We start from the raw sequence: 15,717 nt of genomic DNA, 5'->3' as shown, positions 1-15,717 counted from the left end.
GGCAGTGAATATTTTTTCTCCATCCTCTGTTTATTGCACTTACAGAATTGAAATATGTATCTCATATACACTTTCCATATGCACACACACACACACACACACGGAATTGGAATAGGGAATTTATGGTGTGATTATCAGTAATTCATTTAGACTGACATGCAGCAGCTCTTGGTTTAGAATATGATCTGAATACTGATAATGCTTGTTTGTTTCTCTTCTGGTAAGTGTCCTCTATGGATCACTCAGTTAATTGAGGTGAATAGCTCCCCAAACTCTCCCCACTAAATATTAAGTTTAATAAACTGTTTCTTTATATTATACACTTAATATTCACCAATGCTGTTGAACAATAGTGAACCCTATAAAAGTTAAGGGTTTTTTTATGTGTTTTCTGCTCTGGGTCTTAGCAGATGACTGTGTCTCTAACAAAATGTGGAAGAAGACAAGCAAACCAAAACCAGCAGCTTTTAGAGTTAGTAGTCGTTTGCTCACATTTTTTTCATTGAGTCTGTCTGAAAAGTAGGTGTTTTAACATACAACCATCACTTAACACGTGTATTTATTTTAGCATGATGATGTTGTGTTGTCATCTCCCACGCTGACACAGCATGTTATTTCATCCATATTTGCTTTATTACCATACAAAGCATTTAAAATGGCTTAGCAAAGAAATGAATTCTTTTCATAAAGATTTACTCTCTGACTTTAAAACTTTTCTTTTGAACAATTATCTTCATTGGTTGGTCCAAAATTCAGTCTGCTACTATTTGAGCATTCAAAAAAGAAGAGAGAGAGAAAGAAAGAAAAAGAGAGAAATCTGATGTTAAGAATTTCAAAGTATGTTACCTTACCTTTGTTAATCTGTGCTAAGCATGTTTTAATTGATACTTTTTCTACACATGTGTATTGACAAGCTGAATCATTGTTATGCTGCTTCTCTCTGTTTGCATGATATGATTTTATGTTATATTTTTTTCCACTCACCAGATGTTTCCAACATTTTGCTTCCCACCACTGTCATCCCCTCCCCTACCACTGCAACTGTCACAGCCACTGTAGCCTTAACAGACATAGGCACAGTCACATCGGCAACAGGCATCAACACCCGAGGTACAGTATACTTCTTTGTTATGGCCATAAAATCACGATATAAATAGGCTCTCACAGGGCTAGAGAATTAAAGAATTATCAAAATGCTAAAGGAAAAATGTGTGCACATTGTGTGCACATTTTAGTTTTGATAAGTAAGAAGTCCAGTTTGGTTGTCTGCAATTAACATAGCTGTGAATGATTCAACAGCATTTTCTCTCATGACATTTATGAATGTGGGTGGGTTTTAACTGCTTTCCTAAGTAATTGCTTCCTTGAAGTTTATCATATTAAACTTCTGTTAGAAGCAAACCTACTTAATTTTAAATTAACATTATCTCTTAAGAGGATATGTGTTCTGTTGCTAATATATTGTCTTTGTACAAAAGATTTGTATTTAACCATATATTTATTTAGAACTGTTTGATTAATGATTTTAGTGTAATTTCTTCATAATTTTGTTTAGTGAACAAAATGATAGGGCTTTCTAATTTCTTATACTGGCATTGTTCAATGAAGTTTACTTTATATTTTGGAAGTCTAATGCATCTTATATTACCGGTAGAAAATTATAGGAAAGTAAATATACTGTATAAAAGCAGTCTGCCACCTTCCCAGTTTCCCCCTCTTACTGTACCTCCAACCTATGTTGTTATATACATTTAAGTTATAAGTGCAGTTTACAATCTTATGGCTGAATTCATGATTTCAGCTAAGTAAGCTGAATAAAAACAAAAATTCTATTACAAATACACAGGGGTGGAATTTAACCAGTGTTACTACCGGTTCGGTAACTACGTTTTGCTATCAGTTCAGTGGCTACTGATTCGGTGACTACACCTGACACGTGTGTGTGCACATGTAAAAAAAAAAATCAGTTGTGCCACCCGGACAGCTGAAAAGAGTGCCAGGTGCACAGAGTTTGAAAAGCCTCTTTTTTCCTGCTTTTTCAACCTCAGCTGTGCCACACAAAACAGCTGAGGTTGAAAAAGCAGGAAATAAAGGACAGGCAATGTCCTACCTGTCAAAGAATACTTCAGCTTCAACCATAACAACACAAGAGCAAACAATAGATACAAACTCAAGGTTAACAGATAATCAGAGTTGGAAGGTACCTTGTAGGTCATCTAGTCCAACACCCCCGCCCAAGTGGGAGACCCTACACCATTTCTGACAAATGGCAGTCCAATCTCTCCTTGAAAGTCTCAAGTGATGGCGCTCCCACAACTTCCGAGGGCAAGTTCCATTGGTTGAATGTTCTCACTGTCAGAAAGTTTCTCCTTATTTCCAGGTTAAATCTCTCCTTGTTCAGTTTCCATCCATTATTCCTTGTCTGGCCTACAGGCACTTTAGAAAATAGCTTGACCCCTTCCTCCCTGTGGCAGCCCCGCAAATATTGGAAGACTGCTATCATGTCTCCCCTGGTCCTTCTCTTTACTAGACTAGCTAAGCCCAGTTCCCGCAACCGTTCATTGTATGTTTTAGCCTCCAGTCCCCCAATCATCCTGGTTGCTCTTCTCTGTACTTTTTCTAGAGTCTCAACATCTTTTTTATAATGTGGTGACCAAAACTGGATGCAGTACTCCAGGTGTGGTCTTACTAAGGCTTTATAGAGTGGTATTAGTACTTCCTTTGATCTTGATTGTACAGTTAATTGCACAAAACTTGATTGCAGGAAATATGACTTCAGCAACAGAGTGGTCAATGTCTGGAATACTCTACCTGACTCTGTGGTTTCTTCCCCAAACCCCCAAAACTTTAACCTTAGACTGTCTACTATTGACCTCACCCCTTTCCTAAGAAGTCTGTAGGGGACGTGCAGAAGCGCACCAACGTGCCTACCGTCCCTGTCCTATTGTTTCTTTTATTTTTCTTATATGTATCCATGTATTCATTACTGTGTTTTTACTTATACCTATTATCTTGTAAGCAATTGACAAACCAAATAAATAAATAAAAGAAAAGAGCCCAGGCAGGCGGGTAGACCAAACAGCAACAAACACAGAACCGGTTGGGTGTCTGCTGCTCTTCTGAGCTATCAGATCTGTAGAACAGGGCAGACTGGTAGCATCCCATCCGTGCAAGTACAGATCGCCCTTGACTTACATCAGTTCATTTAGTGGCCATTTGAAGTTACATTGGCAGTGAAAAAGTGACTTATGGTGGTTTTTCACACTTATTGCTATTGCAGCATCCTCGTGGTCATGTGTTCCAAATCCAGATGCTTAGCAACTGATTCATATTTATGACAGTTGATGTGTGTCCTTCTGAGAAGCAAAATCAATGGGGAAGCCAGATTCACTTAACAAGAGTGTTATAAACTTAGCAACCAAAGTGATTCACTTAAGAACTGTGCACAAGAACAATTATAAAAGGGGGCAAATTCACCTTAATGATATCATTTAGAAACAGAAATTTGGGGGGCCCGTTGTAGTTGTAAGTCAGGGGTGTCAAACTGACAGCCGGATGCATCACGTGCAGGCCACACCCACTCCAGCTCCGCAAAGGGAAAAAACATAGGAAAACATCATGTGACAGCAATGTGATGCCACAAGTTTGACACCCATGTTGTAAATTGAACACCATCTGTATTCATTTAATCATGACACTTGAATGATACTGAAATGGCCTTTGGTACCAAAGGATTGAGTTAGAAAGGGCAAAGTCAAAAAATTGGTAGAGATGTCTGTGAAAGAGGAGCATAGCACAAAATGCCATTTTATAATCTGCTCTGCTCTGCAGGTTCCTCAGTTCTCAAGAAATCATTTCCAAGGGTTTTGTATTCTTTCAGGAAGGCACAGAACAGTATGTTTTGCGCAGCTCTTTTCCCTGGACAGGCATCTGAATGTCTGATTGAACATTATCAGTTGAGTTTAAGAGATTATGCATGTAGGTTTAACAGTGTGTTTTCAGATTGAACAGCATAGTTTTTTAAAAAGAGAATCTCAACCATTTTGGAATTTCTTCAAAAAACATTTAGAATGTCTTTATACAGTCACATCTATTTAAATTAACTTAAATTTTAATATCTATATTTTTAAAATATCATTGGGTCACTCTGTGATAGAAGCACTATATTGTAGCCCTGCTTTTCAGTTTCTAACTTCTGTTTCTATCTCAAGATCACTGAAACTCTTCTGTCTAAATATGCTTAAAACAGTAATTTCAAACAGGAGTGGAGAAAATGCAACCAAATGTATCATTTCATAGAATATTTAATGAGAACTCCATCTTAACTATTAGAGTATACATACCAAACTGATTTTTTATGACCATGGGCATACACTATTACTTATATTCCACAAAAAGTAACTTTTTTAATTTGACTGTAAATATATCTATTCCAAACATATTTTTATCTGCATACAGTTCAGGAAATAACTTTGAAAGTTTTTAAAATCTATTTTGATCAGTAGCATGCTATTTCACAGAAAGACTTATTTTACTTTTTAGTCAGAGATATTTTCACTTTTGTTCCATCTTTGTGTTATGTTCTTATGACTATCACCATTGTGATGAAGTTATCTAATTGGGTAATGAACAGGGGTGGGATTCTACAGGTTTGCACCTATTCGCTAGAACCAGTTGTTAACATGCTAAGCAGTTCGGAGAACCGGTTGTTAGAAGAAATTACTGGCCTAATCCTGTAAGGAAGGCAGGAAGTAAACATTCTGGTGTTGCTTACAGAAACTGCCTCTCCATTGACCCTTATTACATTCTTGGCAGGACTAGACTTCCTGTCTCAGGAACTTCTCTGGAGTTTTTTTCTCCTCCTTTGCTGGTACTTTGCTTGTGTGGAGTGACCATTCAAAGTTACAATACACTGAAAAAAGTGACTTATGATGTTTTTGTTAAGTGCAGATTCAATCAGTTATGAAAAGATTCTCATTGTTCTTACTACAATCCTACTTTTGTTTCTTTGTTTTTTCCAGCTCATATTACAACATTGCTCTGTATAGGCCACCAGATAGTGCATGACATCTCAGAACATTCAAAACATATAATTGGCTTTTAAGATTATAATAGCATCTTATTTATTGCTGAACCTATATTTCCAATGAATAAAATATTTAAAATCTCTTGTTCTTGGTTTATTTTAAAACATCTGATTACAATATTTTGGGTGTCTTGCAAACCAAAGATAAGTGAAATATGTATTGTCATCAGTGCTGTCTCTGCCACAATACTAGCTACTCTGCCAAATATTTTATGAGAGCATTTAAGACTTTAAGGGCTTTGGCTACATAACAAATCTCTTGTAGCTGATGTGATCATTGAATTTCTGGCAACAAATTTGTTTAGGAAACAATTTTCTAATTGTTAAATGTAACTAAGGGCTCGGCCTCATTTCCTGTTTTTCCCAGAGCAAAGATGTCCCAATAACCTTTTATTGAAGACATAAATAGACAATATCCTCCACACATCTTTTCTTGTTCCACTTCATGTTTTCTAAGTTCTGGGAGCATGAGATATCTATTACGCTATCTGTAAGCAGTGCTTCATTTAATTATAAGCAGTCCATCTATTATTAGCAAGTGTAGGCTATTGTGAGCATTCCCCATTCTCCAGATCACTTGTTCTTCAAGGTAATTTTGTCTTGAGCTGCTGGGTCTATGGAGGAATTCCTACATCAAGGTGGTTACATTATTTTCATAATCTAATACCATGAGTATTTTGTTGTTTAGTGTTATGGCTCATGCTATGTCTACTTCCTTCCAGCATTCTTTTCCATATTTAATTGAATATTGGAGTGAAATTTATAAGAATTAATGCCGGTTATCTTTCTAACCCAAGTAACAGCAATAACACTAGAACTGTCTACCCACCTATGTAAGACTGGTAAAGCACTAAGCAAATATAGCCCATTTGACAATATGGTGAACTGGAAGTTGACCCTGTAAATCAGGGGTGTCAAAACTCAAGGCCTGTGGGCTGGATCCAGCCCACCCAGTGCTTAATTCTGAACACGGGGCCGATCTGGAAACAGTGAAGGATGGGCCCACAGTGCCTCTGCCAGTGAAAACAGAGCTTAGGAGGCCCTCATTTTTTTATTTTGTATTTATTTTATTTTATTTTGCCAAGCAATTATAAGATAATAGGTATGTATAAACATAGTTATGAATACATGAAATGGATACATATAAGAAAAAAAACCAATGGGACAGGGACAGCAGGCACTGTTTCGACCGTGACGGCCTCCTACATCCCTCTGTCAGTGAAAACAGCTCAGCATGTGTGCACAGCCCTATCAAGTTGTTTCTTCTGGTAAAAGGCTGCAGGAAGCTATCACTGCCAAAATGGACGTCGAGTTGAACATGGCCACCTTGGCCACGGGCACCCTGGCCACAGCCCTCCAGCCTCCTGAAGTCAAACACAACCCTAATGCAGTCCTCAATGAAATTGAGTTTGACATCCCTACTGTAAATCATTCAATTACGATCTTTTGTCCTACTGATATATCAGTGGATTTAATTTGAGCTGGAGTGTTACAGAAGACTGATAGAAAGGTTGGTGTTTTTTCCATCATATGACATTCAAGAAAGTGGTAAACCTTCATTCAGGAATAGCCCTGACATGGTAGAATCACTTCCTGAAAGAAGTGGGAGATCTCTCTAGAGTGAATGCTTCATTAGTGGGTCAAAGTGAAAATTGACAATTTAGTCAGCATTCTTATGACCAAGCTTAAATTAGTGACAACATGTGGAAGAAAACAGAGACATGCAATTCTTTATTTCCAGGCACAAAATATGCCATTCTTTCAAAAGAACCAAATAAGTTGAAGTGCTGAACCTATGAAGAAAATCTGGCTCTAAATTTGTCAAAATGAAGAAGAAACAGAAATAATCCAGCAAATTTTAATAATGTATTTCAACTATTGCTAAGCATATTAAAATATTTCACTAATAATAATTATGATTAGAACTATTCACTTTTGCAAGGCTGTCAGGGCACTTCTGATTCTATCTTCTTTTCCTTATGCGGTTAACTTGCAGATTAGTGAACAATATTGTTTCAGAGATGTTTGTTTGTTTGGTGTCTTTATGTCATTGTTGACTGCTGGTGTGATGACCCAGGGTGGGATACAAAACAAACACAGTGACAGAAAACAAGTGAAGCCCATTTTATTCCTTCACTTTTCTTCCAAGCTCGAATATTCTTGATGGAAGACCAAAAATTCCCACACAAACAATTACAAGAAGACGGAAAAAAGCAAGACAAACCAGGCAAGATAAGGGCTGGAGGACGTCCACAGATAACACACACTGGGAAGGATGCCAAACTCAGAGAGGAATCATAAACTAGAGATATTTCCAAACTTTGTTTCCAGCACTCGTCTGTACGCATGTCCGTTCTCTTATTCAGTTGTCACAGCTGCGGCCATGAAGAGGATCAAGGCCCTCTCCTGAGTAGATCATGTTTCTCCCTTATCCTCTCCTCCCTGCATGCCCTAGGATGATGGGCCTGGGTCCTCCTCTGACTACTCAGCAAGCCTCTGCCCTTCCCCAGCCTCCTCCACAATCTCCGGAGCCACATTTCCACTCCCTGCCAGCTGTTCCTCCTCCCCCTCAGAGTCAGTCTCCACCAGGGGCATGACACCTGGCAACTGCCTGGATAAGTCCCTGCAGTTTTCTTGGTAACATTTCAGTAACAGTTTGCCTTCCAAGGACTATAAGAGTGATTGGCTCAAGGTCACCCAGCTGTATTAAAGACAGGATTAGAAGGGGTGTTGGTACTTACCTGACACGCCCTTTCTCTGTGAGCTGTGAAGAGCATCCATTGTTTGGGATGATACTTCTGTCATTCGTTTGATAGGCTGGGCTTTAATTGAGAGGACGCTCCTCCTCCTCGAGACTCCTCCCTAGCGTCCCCAGTTATGGCGAAGTTGAAGTGATGAAATACTTCTTCTCCTTCACCCTTTCTAATACTTGGCCGGAATAGCATCCCACCAAATGAATAAGGATGGGGATGGATGCTCTTCACAGCTCAAGAGAAAGGGCATGTCAGGTAAGTACCAACGCCCCTTCTCCAGATTAGCTGTTCAGAGCATCCATTGTTTGGGACATACCAAAGCTTGGCATGTCCTACGGGAGGGCTTCCGTCTGGTTCGGATTCCCCTTTTCTTGGTCCCTATGGACCCTTTGTAACACTTTCCTGTCAAAGGCAGCCTCTGTAGAGGCGAAGACATCATTCTAATAGTTTCTAAATAAAAGGCGATGGTGAGGCCCATGTTGTCGCCTTGTAAATTTTCGCTATTGGCGCTTGTGGCCTATGTCAACATCGCAGCGCTCCAGGTCAAATGAGCAGTGATGCCCCTGGGTACAGGAAGAAATTGTGTCTCATAGGACTTGGGAATTGTGCTCTCAGCCACTTACTGGTCATTGAGGAAGGGGTCTTGCACCCAATGGTGGGTGGTTGAAAAGAAACCAAGAGAACCTTTGTTTCCTAACACACATTGTGCAGTTGAAATATATGCAGAAAGCTCACCTTACATCTAGATTGTGGCATTGTCGTGCCAGATTTTATGTCGGTTTCAGACAAAAGTACGGGAGTATCAGTTCCTATGGTCTGTGGAAACCCAAAATTTATGGGTGAAAGATGGATCTGGACTAAGGACCACTTTGTCTATGTGAAAAATACAGAGCTCCTGTCTAACTGACAAGACTACCAGATCCAAGATGTAACTGGCCGATGTAATGGCAACCAAGAGAACCACCTTGTATGAGGAATGGAGACGCATGGTCTACATGGGCTCAAAGGGAGTTTTCTTGAGTGCGGTAAGGACCTTGTTGAGGTCCCATGTGTGATATCAATGCACTACAAGAGGCTGTAAGATTGTAGCCCCGTGCAAGAAAATGGCATATGCGTGGCTGATGAGAGATGGACTGCAAGTCTCTCCTAGTGATGACTGATGCTAAGGCCTCCCCTTTGCCTGTTTATATGAACAAGATAATAATGAAATGTCATATAAATAACACTGCCGTCTAACAGGTGTTCCCCTGAGATGAACAGTCAGAGCCATCAGAACCTTCGTAAGAATCTTGGGCAGATGACAACCCAAAGGACAGTGCAATGTATTCAAAACATTGAGTATTATAACAAAAACTAAGAGTTTTGCTATGTGAGGATCTAATTGGAATGTGAGGATGGGCCTCCATTAAGTCAATGGAGGGTAGAAAATTGCCCCTTCTGAAGCTCAGAAGTATGGAGGTCAGTATACTCATCTTAAGCCTCTTATGAACTATGGATCAATTAAGTCATTTTAAAACTAAAATTGCCCCTGCTGATCTGGTGCCATAGGTTGGTTGCCTGGATCTCCAATAAATGAACAATAGCTGTCTCCATCATGCTCCCTTTAACAGGATCCCCAGAGAGAAGGCAAGTAATGCAAAGGTTCCGGAGAGAGGATGGAAATTCTATAGTCAGGCCTAATCTTCTGATACCTCTAACCCAGGAAACAGAGGTAGAGGCATCCCATCTGTCCATTAAAGGCTTGAGCCTTCCACCAGTAGGGGCACAGTCGTGAGGCCTGTGGTGTGCCTCAGAGCCTTTTATTTCATGTTCCTCAAGAGATTCTTTTGCTCTGCCCTCCCCTTCAGTATCTATCTCTAGATTGGAAACTATCTGACTATTGGTGATTCATGCGTCCAGATGGTCCCTGGAGTCTGGAGAGAAAAATTCCCTGGTAGAGGGAATGAAGGAACCCTCCAAAAAGCTGGGAAGGACTATTTTGGGGTCTATGAAAAGAGAGGCACTTATTTTCTGCTTCTAGTCTCTATCAGAGATAGGTCGGGGCACCACCAACCAAATTATCTCCCTATATTGGGGAGGAAGCAAGCTTCCATTAGTTGTGTGATATCTGCTTGCCAATGTCTGAGCCATAGCAGTAGGCGAGGAGTAACCTGAGATGCCCTGGCTTGAGCAGATAATTTAATAGAGTTTTGTGGCGTCCTTGTGTGCCCTGATATTGGAATTTGAGATAATCTCCCTCAAATGGCGGAGCAACCATCTAGTAAAAAGGGGGGGGGGGGATGAGGCCGACTCCACTCTTACGGCCCTCACTTCAGATCAACATGCCCTACATGGGGACAACTCAACCCTGTATATCCTTTGATTTGAGAGCCTCTTCTGCTTCCGTTGGAATTGCAGAGGAAGGTGGATAATTGCCATTATTGTTTTATCTACTATCGTGGTGATGAGAAATTTAGCAGAATGAGAAAACCAAATTAAAAATTTGCTATCATATCCTGTAAGAGGGGTATGCACCACTGAAGAGGCCCCTTGTTTCTGGATGAGGTCCAAGAACCTCTGTGGGACAGTTATGACTTCCTCTTACATTATTGGTTGGGAGAAGATTAAATCATCTGACCTTCCCCTTATAGTAACGATTATTGGGCCGAGGGGAAATGGAATATCAAGGCAGGAAGTAGGGTTTTTTTTTTTTTTTTGAAACAACAGAGACTTGAAAAAAGTCTGAGGGCAAAACAGAACTGAAGGTCAGTGGTCTGGCTTAATGCCTTCAATGTTTGACATGCCCCTCCTTTTTAGGGGATGTGCCTCTGACAGATTTTGGTCACTGTTGTGAGTAGACCCTTCCTCAACCTGTTCCATCTGGTCCCTAGTTCTCCCTCATCCTGTGCATCATGTGAATGTGTAACTGGATTATATAATACTCCCTGAAGGAGGTACCTGCTGGTAATGAAGGTCTATTCTGCATAGTAACTAAATCGAGTGAGAATCGAGGTCAGATTGTGGAGGCTGCCTGACCATCAACTACTATTGTGCCCCGGCTGCGATGCCTCTTCAAGTTACCATGTCCCTCCAGGCCTTCAATTTGTCAGGGATATCCTGTGGGAGGAGGAATTCTGGTGTGGTCCCACAACTGTCCATCAGGCAAGTAGCGCTGCTGAAGGCCTGGGTTGAATCGGTCTCTCTGAGGCGTCCTGAATGGCGCTGGATGGCGTTGAGAGATCCAGGGATGGAGGCAAGGTGAAATATGGAACACTTCACAGATTGCGTGTCATCCTTGCGTAGGGGACATGCTAATCTTCTCTGTATCATTCCAATTTTAGTATATGTGCTGCTGAAATGAGCATTCTGGAACTGGGACAAGTCTGGCTGGGGAAGAGGACTGAGACTTCTGTTCAACTTCCCTCATGCATTTTTTTAAAATTTAAGATATGCTCATCTAACGCATTTTGGTGTCTCTTGGCATCCTTTGTTGCCTTAGAGGTCTCTCTAGGACGTTTTTACCTACTTTGAGTTGGTTTATTGTCTTTTGGGGGTATTTTTGGTTGCCCTTGAAGATTCTGACCCACAAGGTGAGATATCTATATGTATCTATATGTGTATGAGATATTAATGGACTGTTGACTGGTTCAGAGGACTGATATAAACAGAGGCAGGGAATCCTCTTGATATTTGCTCCCCCCCTTTTTTTTTGGTAAATTCAATTTGTTTTTATGTTATTATTCATAATAATATCGATATCATTAATATTGATATTATTGATAATATTTTTGTTATATCTGTGCACAGCTACTAACATAAATTGTTGTGCTGTTACCAAACTCATAATTAGATGACTGAATATGGAATCAAATTATGAGACCAAATAGAGAACACCTTTCAGGACCTGTATTGCAATTGGATGATCCTGCAGTCACTGGCACTCAACAGCTTCCTGCCCAGATGGACACAGGCCTTGGTGCTCACTGTTACTGTGCTTCTAAAATTCTGTGAGGGCTGCCAACTGAAAAAGGAAGCCCAATAGTCAACCTCAGAAAGAGGTCCGTAATCGACATAAATGTCCCCTGGACCCTCACGGAGATCCTTGAGAGGGGAAGTGGCTTCTCAACAGATAATACCATGGAATTCTTATAAACAAAATGATGCCGGCATTGTTTTAGTCGTCAAGATGTAGCATCAACCATCACCTTTTAATGTGAGCCGATGCGAATCTAACTAGAATTTGAGAATTTGAGCAGGAGAACTCAGAGTCCTCTGGCTCCACCCAATCAATAGCCCTTGCTTCTTCTATATATCTTGTGGGAGTATATCTGAAACTACAGAATCTCCTGTGGAGAGATACCTGAGGGTAAGGATGCTCTGTCCTGCTTAATGACCGGAGTTATAGGGAATTCCAGTCAGAAGGAGCACTCTGTTGGAGCAGTATGCTGGACCTCCGCAGAGATACATTGGCGTATTGCTAATTCCATCCACAGTCACATCTTTGTGGGGATCTTTTCAGGTAAGTCATCATCTTGACAGAATCTGGCCGCTGTTGGAGCAATGTGGCCACAGAGTCACTTCGAGTCACTTGTACTGATCTAGATGGGCTACCTGATCTTGTGCGGCTGCGCTGCATCTGGATTACACAGACAGATTCAGGGGTGGTTGCAGAGGGAGATTGGAGCCGAAGTAGGCCTGGAGGAGATGAGGTTTGAGAATTTTCTTCATCCTCCCACATGAACTTCTTCATGTGTTTTTCTAGTACCTTATAGCGCTTGTTAGCGTCTTTTTCTGCTGCTTAGGAGATACACTTAGAATGCTTCAATTTGTTTTGAGAATTTGACATGGCTCTTGAGCTACTGCCGCTTGCCATTGTGACCACTTATTAAATTTTACTGTTAATGAGGCTGAAATGTTGGCACGCCCAGTGGCCTGAACCAGCAATGGCCAGGGAACCCTAAAACAATGCTCCCCAGTTTTGTATAATCTTATGTAAGAATACTGAATTCTTATTCTTGTTCCTATTATTATTATTATTGTTATTTTGTTATTAATATTATTCTTTCTGAATTAGCCAAATTAGGAACACCTCATAGGCCTAGAAAGGAGGAATTGTTGAAATAAGATGTAGGCCTGCAACAGCTTCCTGCACAGGCGGACATGGGCCTTGGTGCTTGCTGTGGTGCTGCTGTTTAATTCTGTGAGGGCATAAGCCAACAGTTTCCTCCTTAATGAATAAGGGTCCAAAATAGAATAATTATATCTATCTATCTATCTATCTATCTATCTATCTATCTATCTATCTATCTATCTATCTATCTACATACATACATACATACATACATACATACACACACATATGTATTAGGGTGATTTCTCTCGGGTTCCAGGAAGGAGACCCCTGCTTGGGGAAAGAAAAGCCTCTCACAGTTCCAGAAATAAAATGCAGATCACTACCGCATGGTTAGTGAGTCTGCAATGGCACCCGCCGTTATCTCTTTAGGCGTGTAATGAGTTAAATGGGCTCAGCGGCACTTCCACACTTGTGGGGAGTCGATACTGCAGAGTTTCCCCTTGAATAAAAAGGCACAGTTGGGCAGATGGGCACTGATGCCCCCACCCCAGATGGTGTTCCCAGGGGAGAGAAAAAAGCCTCGGACCCTTTTAAAATGGAGCCTCTCCTGTCGGGCGCAGGTGGCGGCGATCGTAGCAGTGGCGATCATAGCGGCTCGGCTTGAAAAGATCATAATGTGAGTTGTTAGCCATGCAGCTGAGCTGTTATCACCTCCTATCGTCCTGGGGGTGAGAGATCATTATCTGAACCTACGGTGAGCTCCCTTGGCTCGAGTTATATATCATAGGGAGCTGCTTGACTCATTGAAACTAAAAGCCTTAAAGGAGTTGTTTAGAGTTTAAAAGCAAACCTTTTTGTTGACTCCTTTTGAAGCCTTTGCTATTCCAGCCAAAGGAAAGGAAATCAAGCTGCCTATATCCACGAAGGCTGAGCAAAAACTGGGGACGCTAGGGAGGAGTCCTGTGGAGAAGGAGGAGCGTCCTCTCAATTAAAGCCCAGCCTATCAAACGAGCAACAGAAACATCATCCCAAACAATGGATGTTCTGAACAGCTCATCTGGAGAACTCATGGTCTCTTGGTTTCTAGCCTGATGCTTTAATCACCAATATCAAAGTGGCTCTCTTCAGTTTGTTTATATGCTTAAACATATTCAACCCAAACAAGCAAGATTTGGTATATTGAAAATAACATGGACAGAAGTAAAAATCAACAACTCTGTAACACAGCCACTAATGTCATTTCTTATATGTATTTTCTCCTTTTTTTTGAACTATCAAAACCAAAAGATTGTATCAGTAGCAGAACTAAAAACTTTGCCTGCATACCCAAGGTCTGAGGAAGCTTGCATTTTTTAAAGGAAATAAATCTTTCTTGTCACCTCGATGTTTGTGATGAGTTTCAATGATTTTTCCTTCAAAAAAGTGAAAGTTTTTAAGTTCCTAAAATGTAATTTACTGGATTCCAGTCATTATAATGGCTTGCTAGTAACTTTTATTATATTTATTATATTCTCACTTAACAACAGTAAATGTGTATTATTTCAGCTTGTGACTATGAATTTTGCAGCCAAAAAAATGAAAGCTACCTATGTTAAGTTATTTCATGTTGAGGCTAGTTAGGTACAATGATGACTCATGTAAGTTCCTTTTCATTGAAAGTTCTTTTTTGATGCCCAAAATAATAATCTAACTTTGAAGTTAGATGATATTTTTCCTATATTCATACAGAAAATATGAATTATTATTTGAAGCATATTTAAAAGTTCCAAAAGAGAAAATACTGTGATATGTGCTAGTAATCAACTACACAAATAAGTGATACATCTAAAATACTTTGAGGGCTAGGTTGGAAATGAGAAAAAAAAAAGGTTCTGAACTTACGTTTTTGTTCTTGGAAACTGATATAGTACTCCTGGTTGCATTCTGAAAAACAGACAGTAGGGATTAGCTATTAAATGTCATTACTGTTTTTTTTTTAAACCCACTGATTTGTCCAAGTGTTTTGATGAACAGTGGACTGGAGTGGGGACAAGAAACAAGAAGGGGGAATGAGAGAGAGGGTTTTTTTTCTTCTTAATATGCTGTATATCCTTTTCCTACAGAAGAACATCATACATTCTAGCTTTCCAATAGCTTCAGACAAAATAAATAGTTTATAAGAATTACATCTGTTTTAATCTCTCAAGTTTTTCATAGCACAAGAGATTCTGTTTATGAAGGGAGCTGCCTGGATAACCAAACTGGACAAAGCAGACCTGATACCTTTATAGAAAATCTTTACACAAAAGTTATGCCTGAAAGGAAAGCAAAATTTCAGATTTTGTCAGCAAGTAAATTCCTGAGATATTTGTCAAGATTTATGGTTACTTAAATCAGTGCAGCTAAGCTTTGCAGTTTCTATACACCGACCTCTGCTTGTCATAATAACTCCAGTAAAGAGCTTGGCAATAACATAAATGAAATACTCAAGGAATTGCCAAGCTTTGACTTTTCTCTAGCCGCTTTAATGGGTCCCAAAGGCCACAGACACTTTAAAGCTCTTAAGTCTTCTGTAAATTGCACGTGTGTTCCATGTCAGACCAGTTGGGAATTCAGGAACTATAAAGTTTGCTTGAAGCTATCTAAATTGAATATTTGTCTAAGCCTTTTTACTATATTAGAAATAAATAAATCATAATAAAGTATTCCTGTTTCAATGTTTGTTATGATAATGGTAGTATGATAATATCATTTACTATTTTTTGAACTAGTTCAACATTTTTGGAATATAAAAGGGATCTCCGAAAATTACTTTTAATTGCCCAATTTTATTTCATTTTTTTCTA

General features: G+C 39.8%; 1 protein-coding gene and 1 non-coding gene across 6 annotated transcripts in view; one reads left to right on the top strand and one right to left on the bottom strand.

The window, feature by feature from the left end:
• CADM2 (cell adhesion molecule 2) overlaps positions 1–15,717 on the top strand; it is a 393,141-nt gene that overhangs the window by 359,983 nt on the left and 17,441 nt on the right. For 3 of the 5 annotated variants that reach the window (XM_026700674.2, XM_087937496.1, XM_087937495.1), the window contains one exon: positions 988–1,110. The exons of 1 other annotated variant lie outside the window; for it this stretch is intronic. In XM_026700674.2, the coding sequence (XP_026556459.1) occupies positions 988–1,110 (123 nt within the window). Of the gene's footprint in view, positions 1–407; positions 473–987; positions 1,111–15,717 lie in introns of all 5 variants that reach the window. One more of the 5 variants, XR_015744336.1, reaches the window with a different exon arrangement.
• LOC113436432 (U6 spliceosomal RNA) lies at positions 11,078–11,183 on the bottom strand. The gene has a single exon (XR_003374082.1). It is a non-coding gene; the product is annotated as a U6 spliceosomal RNA (small nuclear RNA).

The sequence above is a fragment of the Pseudonaja textilis genome, chromosome 7 (assembly GCF_049901715.1).
Source record: "Pseudonaja textilis isolate UNSWEBS1 chromosome 7, rPseTex1.2, whole genome shotgun sequence".
NCBI classification, from domain to species: domain Eukaryota; kingdom Metazoa; phylum Chordata; class Lepidosauria; order Squamata; family Elapidae; genus Pseudonaja; species Pseudonaja textilis.
The sequence above is the reverse complement of the archived record's forward strand: the minus strand, read 5'-3'. Positions and strand labels throughout refer to the sequence as shown.